Source organism: Ovis canadensis, chromosome 2 (genome assembly GCF_042477335.2).
Source record: "Ovis canadensis isolate MfBH-ARS-UI-01 breed Bighorn chromosome 2, ARS-UI_OviCan_v2, whole genome shotgun sequence".
Lineage (NCBI taxonomy): Eukaryota > Metazoa > Chordata > Mammalia > Artiodactyla > Bovidae > Ovis > Ovis canadensis.
In genome coordinates, this window is record NC_091246.1 from 253,204,805 (window position 1) to 253,225,901 (window position 21,097).

Here is a 21,097-nt window from a genome sequence, read left to right on the forward strand (position 1 = left end):
GAGGGTTCTATGTTTAGTGGCAGGAAAATCCTGGTGAAGAGAACTGAGGCTTCACCAGAGAGGTGTGTCCACTGAAGAAACATTGCTGAAGCTTTCGCTGTGTGTCCAGCATCTGCTGAGCCCTGGGAGGCCCGGGGGGCGCCAGAGAAATGGAGTTCCTACCCCTCGACACACACTCTCCAGATTAGGTCAAAGGTCTTCTTGTCTGCTCCTCAGTCCCATTTAAGGGCAGTCCCACATGGAGATCAATTGAGTACACAGAATCCTGGAGATGCTTTTAATTTCTTTTTAATGTATATTTAACAGTTAGACGCCTGAGTTACAGAGGAAGCGCTTACAAGCAGGTAGTTAAAGCAAATGCCAGTTTCTCTTTCTAATCTACTACTCCAGATAGCTGAATAAATTATGGTGCGATTATACTTAAACACACACCTTCGCGCCCACGCGGACACCCCACTCACACGCTCATGCACACACACTCGCTCCCACATGGAGGAAAGTGGCTGTGAGTCACACACGGAAGCAACCAAGTTGCCATCGCTAGGAAGAAGGGATGATCTAGAGCACTATGCAGATAGTTCCCGGGTTGGGATTGGCCTTATCGATAAGCAGATGTCTCTGAGCATTTGAGGATGGTGGCTGGAGGACCCCCATTTGGCCTCGGGTGTGGTGCCTCTGTGGGAGGGGAAGGAGAAGGTCAGTCGGCCTCAGAAAGCATCCCACAGTGAAGGGCACGCTGGGGGCCTTGAGGGGAGCACCAACCCGAGAGAGGCCCCAGAGCATCATGAGTTTTGGGGGCCACTGAGGGGCTTCCCAAGTTCCTGGATCCACACCTCTGAACGCATTGCCCACTCCCTGTCCAACAACACAGGATTTCAGTGGGGTGATCAGCATCATGAATCTGCCTTGTCCCATCCGGTGGTGGACCAGATGGAAAATCTGACCTTCTCGTGTTCCTTCTGGGCAAACCTCTCTCGATTATTCCCTCCTTCTCTTTCATGCCCCCCATCTCTCTCCTCCTTCACGTTCCTCTGGCAAAAGAATGGCAAATATAAATCAAGGAAAACATACGAGTGAAAAATAAAACATAGCTTGGTTCTTACACATCACTTTTTTTTTTTCATAGCAAGAGAGAAATACCAAGTGAAAAACGAAGCAATAAAAATGAAAGAACCCAACAGAGCCCGGAATGTATAATCCGAAACACACGGTATGCAGATATGTCCCTACAGATGGTCCCTGGCGCTAGCACGACACGCACTGTGGGGGTTTTTGCTCCTTCTTCTTTTTTTAGTATTTATATATATATTTATAAAAGTCAACTCCCTATAAACGAACAGCACATCACCACGTTTCCAACTAATGTACAATGAGTTCAGAAGAGGGGCCCCCATAGGTAGGACCAATAGCTACTTGTGAGAAGTTGGAGGAAGCATGTTTTATTTTGCTATGGACGCTATTTACAGGGCTAGAGCGGGATTGTTTCTGGGCCAGCCTCGCCACTGGGATTCAGACCTTCTTTCTCAGCCTGTGGTCAACCCTCAAGAGTTGGAAGCTTTCTAATTCTTATCCAGTATCATCTTGCTGGTGAAGCTGCAAGCTGCCAACACCAGACGGAATTTTACAGACTGAGTTGGTTAGACACATTAATATACTAGGTTTTAGGAAAAAACCTGTTAGGGTCAGGGTTTCTTTCTGAGGAGGGTGGGGACCCTGGGGGAATAAGTCCCACTTTCTACCAAGACGGTCGCTTGGGAGAACTCCAAAGAAGATGGACTTAAGGAGAAATCATTTGGTTTACACCTATTTTGCCATTGCAGGCAGATATTTGGGATTGGTCCTAGCATTGGAATGTCACTTCTGGGGGTGGGGGCACAGAGTTGGGTGGTTTTGATGTCACCAGCCTGAGATCCCTGCTGCTCCTGGAAAACCTAAGGTGTAAGGAGATGCAGAGGATGGCTGAGACCGGCTTCCAGAGGGAAAGGCTGACCATTCAAGGAATGTGGATGAAGACTGTAGTTCAGCTTAAGGAAGAACTGCTTCCTGGCTATGATAGCTACAAAAACACGGACCGGGTCACCAACAGACAACACACACCCTTCCTTTTTGTCCAGAGCTTGAAGAGCCCAAAGTCTCCTGCCTTGGATGCTCCCATGGAAACTTTGGCTGAACTTGATGGGCCACCCATGTCTGGGTGTCCACTGCTACCAAAGAGTCTGTTTGTCCCCAGTTAATCATAGGCTCCTCGAAAACCAGAGATCCAGGTCACCTTGGTCGTGGTCCAGGTCAGGCCTGAGACTATTGAGTCTGAAGCTGGGAAGCAGGTGAGAGCATTCATCACAGAGGTGACGTCCATGCAGGGAACTGTCCTAGTATCTTGCTAACCCGGCTCCCCAGAAGGGAGGCGCTCAGGTTGATCCCCAAAGCGGCAGCCTGTCCCTCTGGGAATGTCCTGTGAGCTGAGGGCGAGGCATGAGTTGAGCAAGGAGGTGGTGCCAGGTGCCCAGGAGGGGCCAAGCAGCTTGGTCCGGTCTGCGCAGAGTCAGCGCTGTGGCTCCTGTCTCCAGCGCCTCTGACCCAGCGGGACTTGATGCAGGTGATCCACGTGTAGATTATGATGATGGAGATGGAGATGAATAGAATTTTGATCAAGGGTAAAGGGGAGAGTTACAAGGGAGGCCGTAGTCAGGGGCCTGAGCCACTCCCTAAAGGTCTCACCGTGTAAAGAGAAGGCAGCTGGGGAGAGCCACTAGAATGGCCACGGAAGACGACCTTGCCTTCTTCTCCAGAACCTTTGGTGCCCCTCTCTCCCAGGGGCCGTGGCTCAAAGACTGGCCACATCTCCACGCCCAGGGGTGCTGGATCAGAAGACAGAGCCATCTCAGCTGAGAACTGAAAGATGCCAGTCTGGGTGGGACAGGGACATGCCCTTCCCGCCGCCCCCCCCCCCAATGCCAGAGGGACTCTGGTCTTGTCTGCGGGGCAAGCAGTCCCTGATGACCCAAGAACCCTTTTCCAGAGCAGGTGGAGGCGCCCTTCCTAGAGGGCAGGGCATTCAGGGGATGGGCCCAGGTCTCTGAAGGAGGCTTTGTGAGAAATCGAAGCTCCATGGGCTGTGGACTTGAAGGCAGACCGCTGAAGCCTTTGGCAGCAAAGGTTTGCTGCCCACAAACAGAGTAACCCCGGTTACGAAACCTCCTCTGAGTCTGCCTCATCATTCACATGTTCTCAAGACTTGGTCTCCTCCCCCATCATCTGATTCAGCAAATGAGAAAACTGGAGGGTCTGTGTGCTCCCCAGACCCCACCTGGGATGGGCAAGGTTGGAACCTGGGCTTCAGTGTTAGAGCCTAAAGCTGCTTCTGAATATCCGGCCTGGGTCCTGGTATCCTGGACCAGCCCACTGCCAACAAGCCCCACCCATGTGGCCCTGCCCCCTGGCTAAGCTTCTTCCTGGTCCTCCCAATCCCCTTGCTTGGGCTAGATTTCCCCCTCCACCCAGCAGAGGTATGTGGAGAGGTCCTGAAGACCTCAGAATTCATGGGTGATTCCTGGGAGCACCCCAGGGCCAAGGTCCCCCCTCCTTTGCTGAGGAGGAGGAGCTGTGGTTCAGGCCCTGAGCCAGAGACCCACCAGGAGGGCTGACTCCCAGCACTTCCACCGAGATCAGCCCTCTGGGCTCCACCTCTGTGCAGGGGACTCATGGGCACTGCGGTCAAAGGGCTCCTGGACCTCATCCCAGACAGCATCTTCCTTTGGTTGCCCAAGGTGCTCTGTTCAGGGTGAGCTGGGATCTCTGGGTCTGAGATGGCAGAGGCCATGTCAGAATTTGGCTGGGGCAAGAGGGCAGGCTGACCAGAGGCCCTCCAGTGGGGAGAGTGAAGGGGCAGACTCCAAGGGGGTCACTCCAGGTCCCTAACCAGAGATGAACGGTGGGCAGGCTGCCTGTCTCCAGAGGGCTGGCCACAGGAAGGGAATTGGCTCCTTCCCTGGGCTCCAGGGACCCCAGGGCGATGGAGGGACTGAGGATGGGAGGCTCAGGGATCAGTAAGGGTTAGGCTGGGACTCAGGCTGGGGCAAGGCGCCCCAGGGGCCCTAGTAAGCCTGGCCAGTTTCCACAGGCAGGAGTCCCAGCACAGCCGAGTGCTCCCCGAGCTTCATGCGACGCTGTGTGGACAGGCTCACATTTTTGGCCAGGTAATCAACAGCAGCTGGGGAAAAAAAGAGAGACTTCTAGAAATTCACATTCTTTTTGCCTGTTAATTCAATCTGTCCTACATCTATTCATCCATCCATATATCCATCCATCCATCCATTTATCAATTCACCCATCCATCCTTCTCTGTATCTACCCATCTCTTCTTCCATCCATCCATCCACAACCATATCTTTATCCATCTATCTGTTGTCCATCCATTCACCATCAATCTGCCCATCCACTTTTTGTCTGTTTATCCACCTGTTCATCCATCCACCCACCTATCCATCAATTTATTCATAAGATTCTTTCTCTCACTTCCTTTCCGATCATTCAGCAAATATTTGCTTCCCACATTGTTTACCCAGCTCCCCTATGGGCTCTGTAGGAAAATACCTAGGGTATCCCATTGTCTAGCAAAGAACTGTCCCTTTCCCCAACACGCCTCTACCCATCCCTGTTCTGAGGCACATCTGGCGAGTCCCCTGGGGGCCAGGTAGTAGTGGGGGCAAGGTCCTTCTGCGTTTTCTGGATCCTAAGCCCAGCTCACAGCTGAGGCAGAGCAAGATCTCTTACTCAAAAACGAAGGGAGCTTTTGCCAGGGAGCTGAGGGGTCCCTGCAGGAGGAAGGGCCAGGAGCCTGTAATGCAGGGAAATGAGACCTGCAGCCTTGCCAGTTCTGGTCACCCGGAAGAGAGGGATGAGAGTCTGAGGGCATCTATTCACGTGTGTGTGAACCGTGGGAACAAGACTCTCTGTGATGGAGTGATGGACACGAACAATGCTTGTGCTTGTATGTGTGCACAGACCTGGGTGAGGTGTGTGCACCTGCGTGAGGTGAGCGCTGGGAACACAGGTGACTGCACAGCTGAGTGCCACCTCAGCCGGGCTCATGCATTGGGTGTGTGCAGGTGGCCCGCTGGTGTTCTGGGCCGACTCTCCTCATTGTGCCTGCCTGGGGCTGCAGCCGAAACCATCCTGGACGCGATTTGCCTGCCATGTGACCGAGGCCCCTTGAGGCACAGACAGGCTGCCTCCCAAGCCAGAATTTGCAGCTCTGGCCTATCCTACCTTCTGGGAACCCTCCGATCTGGAGGTGAGAGGAAGCTGGAGAGAGGGCTCTCCCTTCACTGTCCCCTGCCCACTGAGGGGCCCGGTAACACTCTCCATGCCTTCCCAGAGTTGGGGGGCCCCTGCCTAGGGTGGGTGGGTGGAGCCGGGAGGTGACGGCGTGGCCGGAGGGAAAATAGGGAGCTGAGATGGGCTGTATCAGTAACTGAATTCCAGGAGGCCCTACTGCCTAGGGGCTCAAATGCCCTACATTCAAACTCTGCACCTGTCAACGTTCAGTGCGTGATCTGGGGACATACCATGTCACCTTTCCAAGCCTCAGTTCCGCTGTAGGATGATACTAGCACCTGGGTTGAAAGGGTATTGTGATTAGATGAGCACATGTACATGCAGCGGCCAGTCAGCCCCACGCCTGGTGCATGGGGAGTCGCAGGGACGAGGGCTCGGAGGGCTGAGGCGCAGTAAGAAGGCATGCCCTTTGATGGGAAAAGAAGGAAAGGGACGGTGAACTGGGCGACTCAGCCTCCTGACTACCTCCTGCTCACGTGGCTTTGGGCAAAACACTCTGTCTCTCCAGCCCTGCCTCCTTGTCTGTAAAATGGGGAGGACAAATTCCAGCCTCCTCAAGGGCTGTTTTAAGGACCAAATGAGACAATGTGCTTTGAGATGCCTGGCACAGGGGGCTCCCTGGATCCCTAAAGGATATACACATGCCCTGGGTCTTACTGGAGGCCTGGACTCCACGTCCCTCAGCTTCCCATGCTGAGCCCCCAGGTGCTGCCTGTAAGGTTACTCAGCCTCCAGGCTCCTAGCTGGTGGGGCAGAGTGGTGGTGGCCCACCTTACCCTTGCCTAGGGTCCAGCCCTTACTCTGGGGGAGGGTGAGAAAACCTCCCATCTCTGGTCTCAGGGGGACCCAGCAGCTGTGACCACACCGTCTCTACTACGTGGGGTCTGTCTTATCTGGGTTTCAGGTCTCGCCCAAGAGGAGGCCACGTTGTCAGAGTGGTAACAGGAAGTGGGGGGCAGGGAAGAGCTGATGTTTCCCCAGAGCTGACTCTATGCCAGTCCCACTCTAAGCATTTTACGTGCACCATCTCACTTAATTGCCCCAATACCTCTGTGAGGCTGGGATTATTACCATCCCCATTTCACGGATGACAAAACTGAGGCCCTGCCCTGAGAGGTTGCATAACTTGAAAGATCCCAGCGTTCTTAAATTGTGGAGCCGTAATTCAAATGCAGGCAGTCTGATGTTAGCTGCTAACCACCCCTGCCAGCTCCACCTCTTGCAGAATCATCTCGGGTCCCCACACAGCACTTGAGAGTGTATGGAGCTCCCTACATCCCGAAGCCTGGAATGGCCCCCTTCTCTACTCCAGGCAAGGTAAGGGGTTTGTCTAAGGGCCAGCTCTTCCTGCAGGAGTGGCAGAAAGGTCTGGCTTTGGATAACAATGATGGGAACTGCCAAGTGCCAGGCAGACGATATCTCATCTAATTCCTTCAGCTGCCCCATGCTTTAGGCTACAGCTGTTCCCACTTTACAGATGTGGAGGCTGAGGCTCAGGAAGAGCCACCGGCCCAGAGGCACATGTGGGCTGGAGGAGCCTGACTTTACTCTGCTTGCGCCTCTGGTCACTCTGTCCCTTCCCCTTTAGTCTCTCCCTGTCACCAGCCATGGCCCTGCACGCTGTAGGGACTTCCCCAGGCCCTGTTGTCAAGACGACCAAGGAAACACCAAGAAACACCGAACTTTACTGACGACTCAGCCAGCTTCAAGGGCACCCGTCATCCCGCAGAGCCTGCCTCTCCCTGGGGTGGGGCCGGGGTCCCGCGAGGGCAGGGCTGTGACATTTCTCATTACAGCCTGTCAGTGGCCCTTCCTGTCTCTCTGTCTCTCTGAGCCTCCCCTCCTCTGCCTCGTGCCCGAGCCTGGGCTCTCAACGTCTCAAATTAGATTAATCAGGAGTTGGCAGGAGAGGTGGTGGCGATGCCAACCAGTAAACAAATCTCAGCCGTCAGCGTCTCGTCAGCCAGCGGCCCCAGAGGAGGACCCTTCTAGACACAAATTCTTATTGGACTTGTCAGATCTATTAAAATTCTTTTCACACTTCTGCGTTCTATCAGCCCCATCATTAGTACGGCCCTGGCCTCTGGGAACACCAGGGCCATATTAATCTGCCGTGCGCCCTGTCCCTGCCCCCTGCCCCCTGCCCCCACCCCCTTTAGGGACAGGGAGAGACAGACGGACGGACGGATGGCAGCAGGGAGCAGCGGGGGAGGGTGTGACGGCGTCCCTGGGAAGAGGAGAGGACCGAGGCGAGGCGGCTCACTCTCCTGCTTTGGGGTTTGGTCCACCCGGCCCAGGCACACCTGAAAGGGAGGCTCCCCACGGTCAAAGGGGTGGCCCTGTGCGCCCGGACAGGTACTGTCTGCTGGTCCCAGCCAACCTCTCTGGGACCCCCTTTCCTCATCTGCGCAGAGGGAATAACCCAGTCCCCTGCACCGGGTGGCGGTGAGGACGGGGTGCCAGACCCACTCAAGAAGTGATCACTTCTTCCTTTACACACGGGCGTGTTGTAAAGTGACCCCCTGGAGCCGGTATAGACACAGAGTAGTGAATATTCACAGAGGAGTAAGCCTCTGCCCACACACAGATGAGTGTGAGCTTGTGAACAGGACTCCACACCCAGGGCTGGCGTCCGTCATCCCTCAGCATCTTGCAAAGTTTGTGGTTTGACTCGAAAGAGATCTAGGTTTGAAGTTCGGAGACTCCACTTTCCGTGGGACCGTGGGGAAAGTTCCCGGCCTCTCTGAGCCTTAGCATCTGTAACCTGGGGTTTTTGAGGATTACACGAGATGACGAACACGCACCTCACCCAGTGCCCGGCGGGCTAACTCACACACAGCACAGGTGTGGGCAGATGCCAGGTGCCCTGGGCACACACAGCATAGCTTAGAGCATGAGGCTGTCACACACGGACTATGGTGAATTCAGCTGCCCGTGGACATGGGGAGGTGGTCAGTGGGAACCCCACGTGTGTCCCTGGGCTGTCTCAGGACGTCACAGCCGAGGGGGGTGGTACCATGGGAAAACATCGAGACAATGGAATCGAATCCCTGGGCCCCCATTTCACAGATGGCAAAACTGAGGCTCAGAGAGGCGGGTGACTTGCCCACATCAGGGTGGTGGCGGGGCAAACTCTCCTTCAGTCCTCTCCTAGTGTGCCCCGGGAGCCTCTGTGGGCTGGGTGGAGGAGAGGATCTCACCTCTGTGGGCTGGGTGGAGGAGAGGATCTCACCTCTGTGGGCTGGGTGGAGGAGAGGATCTCACCTCCGTGGGCTGGGTGGAGGAGAGTGGGGTCTGAGCTGGGGTACCCCTGGGGAAGGGCTGGAGGAGGTGGCCCAGGAGGAGCTCTGAGCAGCCCCTGGCGGAGCCAAGGGAGGCAGGGTGGGGCTGGAGGGGGATGACTGGGGGGCGGAGCTGGAGGTCGGAAGAGTGAGGAGGTGTGGGGGGTGAGGAGCGGGGCAGGGAGGAAACCGGGGCCAGCTCTTCCCCAGCGAAGGGGAACAAAATACCCTTCTCGCCTCCCGGGCCCTTTCCCTTTTGATCCCCCCTCCCTCGTGGCCCCCATGCTGACTTAGGGGTAATTTTATTTCCGAGCTGGGCAGGCACCCCTGGAGTCGGGCACGGGCTCCGGGTGTGACTAACGCCTGCCTCGGGCCGGGGCTGCGGCTGCCGCTGGAGCCCGCTGAACTCTTTATCAAGAGCACGTGTGTCCTGCTCCGTGCCCGGGAACGCAGGCTGGGGCCCTGCCCGCGTGCACGCCCAGCTCTCAGACTCGCAGGCGCATGCACACACTCACACAGACACACTCACACACACATCATGAGCTCACACCCAGATGCACACCTGGATACCAGTACACACAGCTACACCTATACCCACGCTCAAGCATATCCATACCTGTAAGTATACTCTGCACACACATGGACTCCAAACACACGCTCACTCCAGCATACGCACATGGCAAACACATGTCTATGCATGTACACACAGCCACACATAGTCCATGTTTACACACATGCACACTCCACATAGCACAGCAGGTCACACACACAGGCAGCCACACATACACCGAGCCACATGATCACGCCTGAATGCACGTTTCAACACACACGTGTATGTTATGGCCACATATACTCACATGACCAAATGTGTACATGTGTTCACATACAAACCCACGTGCACACAATATGCTCATTCACACTCACACATGTAAAGTGTCGTGTGCACAGATACACTGTCACTCACACACTCATGGATCCACATATACACGCATGCTCACCTAGACACAGATGTGTGTACTGACACGGGTGTGCCAACACACACACACACACAGACACAGACCGCGAGGTACTCTTGACATGGACACTCGCGCTCACCTAGACACACGTACGTGAACACACGCCCCCAGAGGGAGGAGGCCATGAACACAGCTGGGAGGTGGAGGCCGGCACAGCTGGCCCGCATTTAGCCGTGGAGGCGAGGCTGTGCCGGGGGTGGGGGCGGGGGTGGGTCAGGAAGCAGAGGTCAGGGGCCAGGCCAGGGCTGCGGAGGGGCAGAGAGGGCCCCGGGCCGGGAGGTCACACCCTGCTGCCGCACGCCCTTCTGATGAGTTTGACACCAGCAGGTGACGCCTTTGCCGGGGGCCGGGCTGGGGGCCGTGTGACCTCAGCCCCCCCCCCAACCCCGGCTGTCGGGAATGGCTCCACGGCCACCGGGCCCACCTGGCAGCTGGAGGTGGCGGCCCAGTCTGAGGGCCCACCGCCTCTGCTCCAGACCAGAGGCCAAGAGCGTGGCGCTAGGGGTGGGCACCAGAGACCACCTCACGGTCTGCGGAAACCAAAGCTGGGGTGGCGTGGGGGAGAGGGCTTGAGACACAGCTCTGCCCTGGGGGTGTGGGGGAGAAGGAGAAAGGGGCACGGTCTGTCCCCTGGCTCCCCAGCACTCGGCATGTGCCTGCTGCAAGCGGGGAGCTGCAGTCACCTTCCAATCTGATTTTCTCTTAGATTTAAAACCTCTAATTTGCTTTAATTTAGTGGTTGGGAAGATCCCTTGGAGAAGGCAATGCCTACTCACTCCAGTATTCCTGTCTGGAGAATTCCACAGACAGACGAGCCTGACAGGCCACCGTCCCTGAGTCTCAAAGACTCGGACACGACTGAGCGACTATCACGATCACATTCACAGTGACTGAGAAATTTTTCAAAATATTTGAAACAACTTGAGTGTGTAAATCTACTTCCTCCAGTTGTAAATTTCAGGAAACAAAGGCAGATCTCATAGTTCCAGTGAAAACTTAGTAACTGAAGGAAAACACTCTGGATTTCAAAAACAGTCTATGAAAAAAAGAATGTGAAAATGTCTTGTCATCACGTCATGTGGATTGCGTATCGAAATGATCATCTTTTTAAGATATCCCGGGTTCCCTAAGAAATGTCAGTAAACTCATCCGCCTTGTAAAAGGTGGCTAGGAGGAAGTTTTAAACGATACCGGTGGCCCGTATCATGTTTCTACGGACAGCCAGGCTCCAAGACAAGAGGAGTGTGAGTGCAGGGGTCCAGGGCTGTATCAGGTCAGGACGGCAGTTCTGCCTTTCTGGACCTCAGTTTCCTCACCTGTGCAATGGGCACCCCCACCCAACACCCCCTCACAGTTCTCTACAAGCAAGTGGGAGGTCCTTGTGGCGGGGGGGTGGGGTGGTGTTGGGACAGGGAGAGGAGGGGACACCTGGGGCACCAGGCACTCACTCTGGCCGTACTGGCCGTACTGGTAGCCAGCCACGGGGTCCACGCTGTAGCCGGTGGCGCTGTAGGTGGGCGGGCAGTACGACTGCGAGGTGGGCAGGCTGTCTCCCGGCTTGATGGAGTCCGCCCGCTGGCTGCAGCTGGCCGTAATGGAGGTGGCGGAGTCCAGGCCGCCGTGTAGCGGCGAGATGGAGAAGTCAGCCTGGGGCTGCGGCGGCACCGCGCTGGGGTTGCTCAGGATGCTCATCACCTGTGGGGAGAGAGCGTCAAGGCAGGGCAGGCAGGGCAGGCGTGTGGGGCCCCCGGGGGACCCCGCAGAGGCAAGCAGGGTGCAGGGGCGACGCCGGGCTGGCCTTGGACAGACCTTCGCTGGAGTGTCTCCCTTGAGGGCCCTGCAGCCTTGCGATCCTCCGTTTACCTGGCTTACTTGCCTTTGTGGGGAAGATGGTTGGGGGTTTGTCTGGTTAAGTCCCGGCCCTGGGAGCGTCCCTGCACTGAGAGCTTTGAAGGCAGGGCAGGCCCAGTCTCCCTCTCTGTTCCCGGGGCCTGAGGGGCACCTTGTGCTTGTCTGCTGAATGCAGGAATACACGTGTGCATCAGTGAATGAATGGAACAGCTAACTGTGTCTCTTCCATCAGACAGGGAGCTCCCCCAGGAACTGCGCCTCCCCATCAGACTAGGATGCCCCTATCTTCCGACACAACGGTTAAACACTCTGGATCTGTCTGGCGTCACCCCCAGTCCTGTGCTATGCCTACTACACTCTCGACTTTGAGCTTCTGCCCCTACACGGCCGGTGCTCCAAGTGCTTTCACAGACGTCTGTGACCATCACCCCCTTCTCCGCTTGGCACGGTTTGGCAGACAGGAAGTCACTGTGGGTGATGGCAAGCCCAGTTCACGTGGTGGGGCTCGTCTCTAGAAACTCAGCTGAAAGAACTTGGTTTTGGTTCATTGGTGTGCTCACTTATTCATTCAACAAACACACACGGATGATGACTATGGCTCCAAGCCTCAGGCCAGGCCCCGGGACTTCAGAGGAGGAAGAGCCCTGGTTCCTGACCTTGGCCCAGGGAGAGGGTCTGGGTCTGGGGCGGGTGGCAAGTAGCGGCAGACCACCAGAATCTGGAGTGACGAGGGGCATGACAGAGGGGGCTGTGGGTGCCTGCAGGAGGGCACTCGGGCATCCCGGGGGTCCAGCTCTTGGAGGGAGGGGAGGGGAGGGGAGGGGTCAGGGGTGACCTGGCCAATCCAGAGAGGATGGGGAGGGGAGGGAGGAGCAGTCCTGTGGACTTGGCCTGCCGGGTACCCTGGTGACCTCCTGGTGATGCCACCATTCATGGGAGGGAGACCCCGGGCGCCGGCGAGGCCCGCCTTGCTGACAGCCTGCTCTGCACGGAGCCGAAGAGCCACACTGCCACCCATGCTGGGCGCGTGGTGCGCTTTCTGACGAGCCCACCCGCCCCCTGGGGAGAAAACGGACTCTGCACATTGGAGCGATGAAGTTTTGGCCGACTGGACGCCTTGTGAAAACTTTCCCCTTCTCGGGTCTGACTCATCCCTGCTCCAGGCAGGAGGCACCGATGTGGAATCCTCAGGCCAGGGTCAGACCCTGAGCTCCTGCACATGCTAGCCCTTAACCCCTACGACCACCTCTATCCTCAGAGCGGGGCCGGCAGGCCGGGACGGGCTCTGCACGCGGGACGTGCTCAGGCATCAGCGGCCCCAGGTCCTCTGGTCCTCCTTCTCTTTCCCTCCTCTTAGCAACGGACTCGGTGTGACTGCCAGTGCAGAGCCCTCCAGAGACGTGTGGGGCGGAGTCATGACGCCCATTTCTCAGATGAAGAAACCGAGGCCCACCCAGAGCTGCGTCTTCCCCAGATCTCACAGCGGGGGTGCCAGGGCCTGACCCCTCTAGCCTGATGATGTCAAGTCTGACTCTCAAGGACGGGTTTTAGACACGTGACCATGAAGGGGGTTCTCACTCCAGGTGGGGGTTCCCTGGGGGTGTGGGGTGGGATCCCAGGCCCACGAGGGGCCTGGCTCCTCAAGAATACTGCAAGCACAGCCTCCCCTGACTCTTCCCGCAATGCACCCAGCAGGCGCCTCTCAGCCTTTCTCTCAAGCCCTCTGTCCTTTCTTTCCTCACCCCACCCCCAGAGCCGAAGTCAAGGACACCAGGTCTGCTGGGGCTGGACTTTGTCTCCACCGCAGCTGGTGAGCTTTGGGTGGGACTTTGCAGGGTGTCAGCCCAGTGGGATGGCGGAAACACAGGCGGAGCTGGGTTTGCTCTTTCCTGACTGTTGCGGCGGGGTCCTGGGCCTGAGGAAGTTGCTGGGTGTGTGTGTTTGGTGGATCTGCGGGGGCGGGGGACACTCAGGAGTCTAACACTGCCCTGGGGTTAGGAGCCCCGATTCTCTTCTAGGTTGCCTGTCAGTTTCCTGATCTAGATCTCGCTTCCATCCGAATTAAGAAAATCACCCTCCCTCCCATTGTCTACCCCATATAAACACTAACCCTGCTCCTCCTTCAAGGAGCCCTGGCCTCAAGAACAAACTCAGGGGCTCAGGGAAAACACACAGGTCCCATTTCCCTTTCTTCGAAAGGATCGTTGTGGGGTGGGAACCCTCTCGTAAGAGTTTGTCAGTTCTGATGAGCCTCTGATATAATCCTTCTCTTTACGTATCACCAAGATGCCAGGCCCAGCAAGGATGGGATGGAGGAGACAAGTCGGGAGGTATTTGGGGAGAGAGGAAGGATGCTTCAGAGGACAGGCTGGAAGGTGTGTACAGATCCATACTCATCCTGCAAGGCAATAGCCACCCAACAAATCTGACTACGTTGCTCAAGAATTATCAGCGGCTCTCTGGAACCTCCCAGATGGACAGGGCAAAGCTCCGTGTGACTGGACCTCCACTTGCCTGTCCCAAATCCCCCCTCCTTCCTACCTCGCACTTTATGTCCCAGCTGTCCCAAACCACACAGTGTTTCCTAAAGACATCCTTGCTTCCTTCATTCACTTACTCATTCATGACACTTCACAGAGCGTTACTATATGCCAGGCTGGAGACAGGGCTCAGCTATGAGCTCTCTGAGGGCAGAATGGAATTGTGTTTCATCCATCACTGCAGCCCCGGTGGCTACACTGTACCTCCTACAAACTATAAGCTCAGAAGATCCTGTCAAATACATGCATGTTCACTTAACAAATATTTATTAAGCACCTAATATGTGCCAGACACTGCACCAGGTATTGAAACACAGTAATGAAGAGTAACAGCTGCATGACCTCCAGGAGCTGCCAGCCAGTCAAGTGCAGGAAGATGGAAACAAACCATATAATTTCCAATACTGATAAGTGCAGTGGAAGAAAGACACAGCATGTGGAGTAGTGAGGGGAGACCTCACTAGCAAGACCAGAGAGAGTCGGCCAGCAGAAGACAGAACAGAGAGGTGTCTGGGCAGAAGAGGCAGCGGGTGCAAAGGCTGGAACACGCCCAGCAGGTCTGAGACACAGCAAGGAGGTCGATGCTAGCCTTCCTGGAATGCTCTGTGAGAAGGGGTTCGTGTGGTGCCCAGTGGCCTGGGGGGCTTGGACCGTGGGCCGTTAAGATACAGCTCAGAATCCGCTCAGGCCCAGGGAGCTTTCCCTGTACTGGGATTTGTTCGGTGGGATTTGCCCTGCAACGTCAAATCGGGTCCACATCTGGGCTGGGTGTGAATGGGGGCTGTGCAGCATCTGCTTGCTCTCTTCCAGGGTGCCCGGAAGTCTGGGGATCAGAGGGCTTCACCTGCATCCAGCCTCCTATCTCAAGGCATGAGCACGTCCAAGCTGATGGGGTCAGACCCCTCTAAAGAGAGCTGGAGCATGGAATGACTTTTCCGGCAAATGAGCTGTTTTACCCCCATTCTGCAGATGGGGAAATCAAGGCACAGGGACGTGAAAAGGAGTGCCTGAGATTGCACCGTCAGGAAGTGGCAGAGCTGGGACTTGAAGCCATGTCTCCCTACCCCTCGCTATGATCCCTCCCCACAGCAAGCTGAGCCAGACAGCATGGGGAGAGAGGCCCGTGGCAGCCCCGCAGGGCAGAGCTCCACAGACCTACAGGGCCCTCGCCAGCCTCGGGCAGGCTCACAGACCCCCACGGGTCCCCCTTCGCCCAGGGAAGCAGGAAGCATTGGCCCACAGTTAGGGGCCCAGCCAGAGGTCTGGGGCCTGCAAACTTTTGAACTTGAGGAAGTCCTGATCTGATGCGGTAATCACCCCCCTCAAGAATGCTATGGCCTCTCCCCCAGTGGGTTTTACTTTTTTCCCAGTGACCTTGCTTTCACTAATGTATTACTTCTTGGTACCTTACCGTTACTAACTCAAAATCAATACCGACCTCCACATCTGTAAGGTTTTATCTGAAGGCCGATCTCTGGGCTGTCCATCAGGCTGAGTGGCAGCCGACCCTTCCTCCCCACCCCCCGCCCCTCGCCCCCTTGGTCTCCCTCTCCTCTAAATCAGTCCCAGCCTCCACTGGACTAAATCAATGAGGGTCCGGCCTCACCTCCCCGCGCCCCCACCTTCCGCCCGCTGGGGAGAGGCTTGTAGGTTTTGGGGGGTGGGGGCCACGGGAACCCAGCAGCAGCCCCCCTTCCACATCCTTTGCTCACCGCCCCCTCCCCAGGGACCTGCCGGCGCTCCCCTACTTTAAAAGAAGGGGATGGGAAAATGTAATTAATTCCCTCCGTTCCTGAGCTGGCCCCGAGGGCCTGGGACCGGTGAGGCTGAGCTGTGAGATCTGCACCCTCTGTGATAACCGAACGTGGCTTTGGGAGTGAGGCTGCAATTAGAAGGGCGATCACCATCGTGGGCCCTCCATGGCCCGGCTTGGGGTGGGCGAGTGGGGGCTGTGGCGGGATGCAAGCGGGCAGGGAGGGGCAGGGGCCGAGACGCATGTGGGCAGGAAGGCGGACCTCAAGGTGAGACTGGGGCTGGAATAACGCCAAGGACCACAGGACCAGCAACCAGGCAGTAGGTCAAGAGCCCCACCTCCTCCACGCCAGGAGACCCTGAGGCCCAAGGCCCTGGTCAACAACAGTTTCACCGAGGGCACTTGGCCAGTCAGGGCTCTGAGGGGTCTCCTTGCAGCGCTGGGAGGCCAGGATGTCTGCATGAGCATTCACACTCTGCCACTGACTAGTTCTGACACTGGGCAATTTCTGTAACCTTCCGTACCTCAGTTTTCTCATCTGTATAATGGGAGCGATAATAACTGTTGCTACCTATAGGGTTATTGGAAGGATTAAATGAGTAAACTCACATAGGATGCTTCAGCCAGTGCCTGGCACGTTACTGATTCTTCGTAAATGCAAGCTCTCCCCCACCTCTCCCTCTCCCCGCAACTTCCAACTGGATTACGTGTGCCATGGCTTGAGAGAGGGCAGATCCAGGAACTCCTCGCTGTCAGGGACCCTGTCTTTTGTCTCTCTTCTGCCCCATGGCGCATGGCAGCCAGCGGGTGCTTTCTGAATGAAGCGTCACTCTGCTTGCACTCTGGAAAGGAGCAAGATGGGCCTTTCTTGCCTAAGGAAAGGCCACACCCGCTCCGGGGGATGGTCTGGGCTGGGGAGGGCAGTTCATGGCCAGCCTTGGTCCCCAAGGGTCCTTGAACCTGCTCACTTGTAGACAGTGATGGCGAATCTCAAAGTCCCAGTGGAGAACTAGCAAGGGCCAGAACTCACGTACCTGCACAACACACACACCGTTCACAGGGACACACACCTGAATCCCAGAAGCTGAGGCAGCTCAAAATGCCTCTTCTCCAGATTGCCAAGAAGCCTTTCATCAAAAGCCCAATAAACCGGCTTGATGAACCTCGCGTGTGCCCTTCCGCCTTTCTTAGGCTCATCAGTGCACTTGTACACAACACGCGTGCATGTAGATGCCCCCAAATACACACAGGACAGCCGGGAGGCACCCTGGAGACGGGCCTCAGCTTCAGAGGTGGGAAACTGAGGCTCCAACAGGCTCGGCGGCTTGCACTCACGCAAAGTGTCACAGCCAATGAGCGGCAGGGTAGCCAGTCCCAGGGCCCATGACAGCCACTCCTTCTGGCCCCAAATGACCAGCTGTCTTGGCACACTGAACACTTCTGTCTCCAAGTCTCAGAAGCGACTAGACCTCTGCCTGGCCTACCCTCTTACTAACTCATCCCTCTGACTTTCACAGGAGCTGCGAGGGGCGTGTTTAGGGGGCAGCCTCTCCCTCTGGTCGAGGAGAGAAGGTGAGGGCTCAGCCTGCCGGGGAAGCAATGCAGTTTCTGTCTGCATGACATGAAGGCTGTCTCTTGGGGCCCAAAACTGCCCAAGCCTGGGGCCGAGGTGGGGAAGCCCGGCTCACGGCCTGCCCTGATCCCGCAGGGCCCCGAGTCCATCCCCGCGTCCCGCTAGACCCCACAGGGGCAGGCTGAAGGCCGGGCGGCAGGCACAGGGTGGCCCTACGAGGCCTTGTCTGCTGAGATAGCTGCTTCTCTGCCTGGGCCACCCAGTGCAAACGCCTGCAGAGTCTTCTAGAACACTGATGCCAGCACCCTGTCCCTTACAGCTGCGGTCCCCAACCTCTTTGGGACCAGGGACCAGTTCCATGGAAGGAATTTTCCCACAGACCAGGAAGGGGCGGGTGGTTTCAGGATGATTCAAGCGCTTTTGCATTTACTGTGCACTTCATTTCTAAACCAATGCCTCCACTGACCTGACGGGAGGTACCAGTCCGCAGCCCAGAGATGGGGCCCCCTGGCTCAGAGACGCTGAATAGTTGACCCGAGGGTCTGGGAATCGAGATTTTCAAAAGCTCATTGCCCAGGTGATTCTAAAGCTGCCAAGTTTGAGAATCACCACTCTCAGATCATCAGTATTATTGCTACACACACAACGTGACTACACATCCGCACTCACGTGGGTGAAATCATGGGCTCACACACAGAGCACACACAGACGCTCACACTGAGACAGGCACGGCATTACACAGACGGGCCAACACGGACACACAGAGGACACGCGTGAGCAACGGCCTGCCCCCACGCCATCCACACGCTGCACGGATGCGCACGGGCTAACAGGCCTGAACACATTCGTGCACACTGCAGCCTCTCAACTCCATGACCGCCAGCTCACTAAGGCCAGCTTCCGTGCCTCCATTCACCCCTGCCCACCCCCGCCAGCTCACTAAGGCCAGCTTCCGTGCCTACATTCACCCCTGCCCACCCCCGCCAGCTCACTAAGGCCAGCTTCTGTGCCCACGTTCAGCCCTGCCCACCCCCGCCAGCTCACTAAGGCCAGCTTCTGTGCCCACGTTCACCCCTGCCCACCCCCGCCAGCTCACTAAGGCCAGCTTCTGTGCCTCCATTCACCCCCCACCACTCCCATGGACGCGCAGACACACATCACAGATGCGCCCCGCCCGTCCGGCCACCCGTCCCCAGCTCCATGCTGGGATTAGTGCAAGCGAGAAATCACCCACCCGGGCTGCCGCCCCCCGCCGCTCCCCCCTCTCTGGCGCTCAGTTCTTGCTAAGAGGATCGGGGCCCTCCCCGCTCCCTGCCCCCTGTGGACAGCGGTAATGGGCTTCGGGTGCTGACTTTGAGCTTCCAAACAAGATTTCCTGCAGGTCTCCCTGTCCCCCGCCCGCCTTTCGTTTCCTTCCATCTCTGCTTCATGGCCCTAGCCCGCCACCCCCTCCACCAGACACAACTCACACAGCAGTCCCCCTGCCCCCACCCAGGAGAGCTGGTACCCCGGCAAGCACCCCTCCCCTGCCCCTGACTCCGGTGCCCCTCTCACTTGTCCCTACCCAGCCCTCCAGCGAGGCCATTCTCTTGCACAAGCATAGAACACTACGGTTCCCAAAGCCATCTCCCTGTAAGCCTCAGAACTATTCTATGAAACTATTAACCCCATTTCTCAGATGAGGAAACTGAGGCTCAGGAGGATCTCAACCAGAATAACCTAGGGGATGAGCGACAGCACTGGGGCAAGAACACTTGACCCCTGACTTCTAGTCCGGTCCTCTAGCCCTGTGCTGGCCGTGGTTGTCGTTTACCATAGATGGTTCTGGGTCATTCTTAACTCCGTGTGTGTGCGTGTGTGCTACACGGGCCCATATGGGGATACTGCATGTTTGAGGGCAGTGCGGGAAGGCACATACGCACGTTCACATGAAGGGCTGTGTGTACGTATATTTGAATTTTGCATGTGTGTCTGTGAGTCCGTGGGCACACGCGTGGGCATTCCGTGTGCATGTGTGTCGTGCATGCAGTATTCTATGAAACTACGTGACAGTGTGTGGCAGTGCGTGCACGTGAGTTCTGTGTGTGAGCTCATGTGAGTCTCGTGTGAAAGTACTTGTGTGCACGTGAGTGAGCACCATGAGTGAGTCTTACATGTGAGTGCTGCTGCGGATGCTGCCCACGTGTCTGGGCACGTGTCCAGCCTGCCCCCCTCGGTGGCCTCTCTGAGGGTGCCCCCTGGGGCCTGGAGGCCTCAGAGGCTCCCGGCGCACTCAGGAGAACTGCCCCCTCCGGCCCCGCCCCCAGAGCCCACCGGCTTCTCTCTCCACTCCATGGGGTAGCTCAACGTAAGTGAAAGTCGCTCGGTCCTGTCCGACCCTTTGTGACCCCATGGACTGTCCATGGGATTCTCCAGGCCAGAATACTGGAGTGGGTACTCTAGTCCTTCTCCAGGGGATCTTCCCGACCCAGGGACAGAACCGAGGTGTCCCACATTGCAGGCGGATCCTTTACCAACTGAGCTGTCAGGGAAGCCCAGTTCAACACAGGGCGCCCGAAAAGACTTCAGGAGACAGGCTCTGTTTGATTGGAGAGGAAAGCAGGGAGGGTAATTTCTGCAGAGCGAGGACTCAGCCAAGACCTCCTGTAAGAGCCTCCTGGTGTGTGGAGGGGGACATGCAGACAGGGGAAGCCAAAAATGGGCCTCTCTGAGAGAAGATTTTCAGCCCGACTGGGGTCCCCCTTTCTGCCCTGGCCAAAGAGCGACCTTGCCCCTGGGTCTGCCCAAGAGCTGCTAGAGGCGCAATGAGCGCCCTCTCCCCACTGCCCATCGCACTGCGGGTGTCCAGCCGGTGCTTGCGTGTGTCTGTGAGTCGTGGGCATACGGTGCGTGGGCATACGGCGTGCACGTGTGAGTGCCGCTATGTGCACACGTGTGCACGTGAGAGTGCATGCGCGGGTGTGAGTTCTGTGCGTGTGCTTGTGAGCTCGTGTGAGTGCTGCGAGAGGCCTATGTGTGCGAATGTGTGTGAGCATGAACTCACACCTGTGACTGTGTGACTCTTCTGTTTATCCCCAGCACAAGGCCTGGCATAGACTGGATGGATGAAAAGGAAGGGAAGGTCCCTCCCCTCCCCTCAGCTCTGTGGGTGTCAGAGCCCCCTCTTCACCTCAGGGGTCCTGAAGGCTTAGCTAAAAGCTGTCTAGAACATGGGGGTGTATGTAGAAATGGGGGTGCATTTAGAAAATGAGGGTGCACATATAAAGTGGGTGGGGTGCACAGAATGTCTTCCAAGAAGCCAAGGTGCTCTCTCTCACACACATTTCCAGTGTCTGGTCAATAAGATGTCAAACTGTATCTCTGGAAACATCTAGAAATACCGGTGGGGGAGGGCCGGCTTGGGCTTCCCTCTCCCTCGGTGGACTCCGGGTTGGCCCCAGCCTGAAGGCGCTCGGTGCCAGGATGGGTGTGCAGGCCCCGTGCTCCGGCCCCGGGACCCGGCGGGTGCTGGAGCCGAGCGGGTGCGGAGGGTTCAGACGAAGTCTCCGATGGTGCGATAATGGGGGGCCGGGATTAGCGCAAGTCCGCTCCGAGCGGCGGCAGGGTTGGAGAAGGAAGGGGCCGATCGCCGGGAAAGATATGACTATTTAAAGATAATGATTGCATAAATTTAATTAGCACACTTTCACGCGGCAAATGGCCGTTTTGTAATTAATGTATCTGGCCTTACTAAGCATGAAGGATGC

The 21,097-nt window shown here is 56.9% G+C and overlaps 1 protein-coding gene across 4 annotated transcripts in view; it reads right to left on the reverse strand.

The window, feature by feature from the left end:
• Positions 1-266: 266 nt before the first annotated feature.
• The window catches only part of PAX7 (paired box 7), a 107,535-nt gene continuing 86,704 nt past the window's right edge, over positions 267-21,097 (reverse strand). For 3 of the 4 annotated variants that reach the window (XM_069575132.1, XM_069575130.1, XM_069575134.1), the window contains exons 8-9: positions 11,083-11,329; positions 277-4,210 (exon numbers count right to left, since the gene is read on the reverse strand). In XM_069575132.1, coding sequence (XP_069431233.1) covers positions 4,095-4,210; positions 11,083-11,329 — 363 coding nt within the window. In that variant the 3' untranslated portion in view covers positions 277-4,094. Of the gene's footprint in view, positions 4,211-11,082; positions 11,330-21,097 lie in introns of all 4 variants that reach the window. The other variant, XM_069575133.1, reaches the window with a different exon arrangement.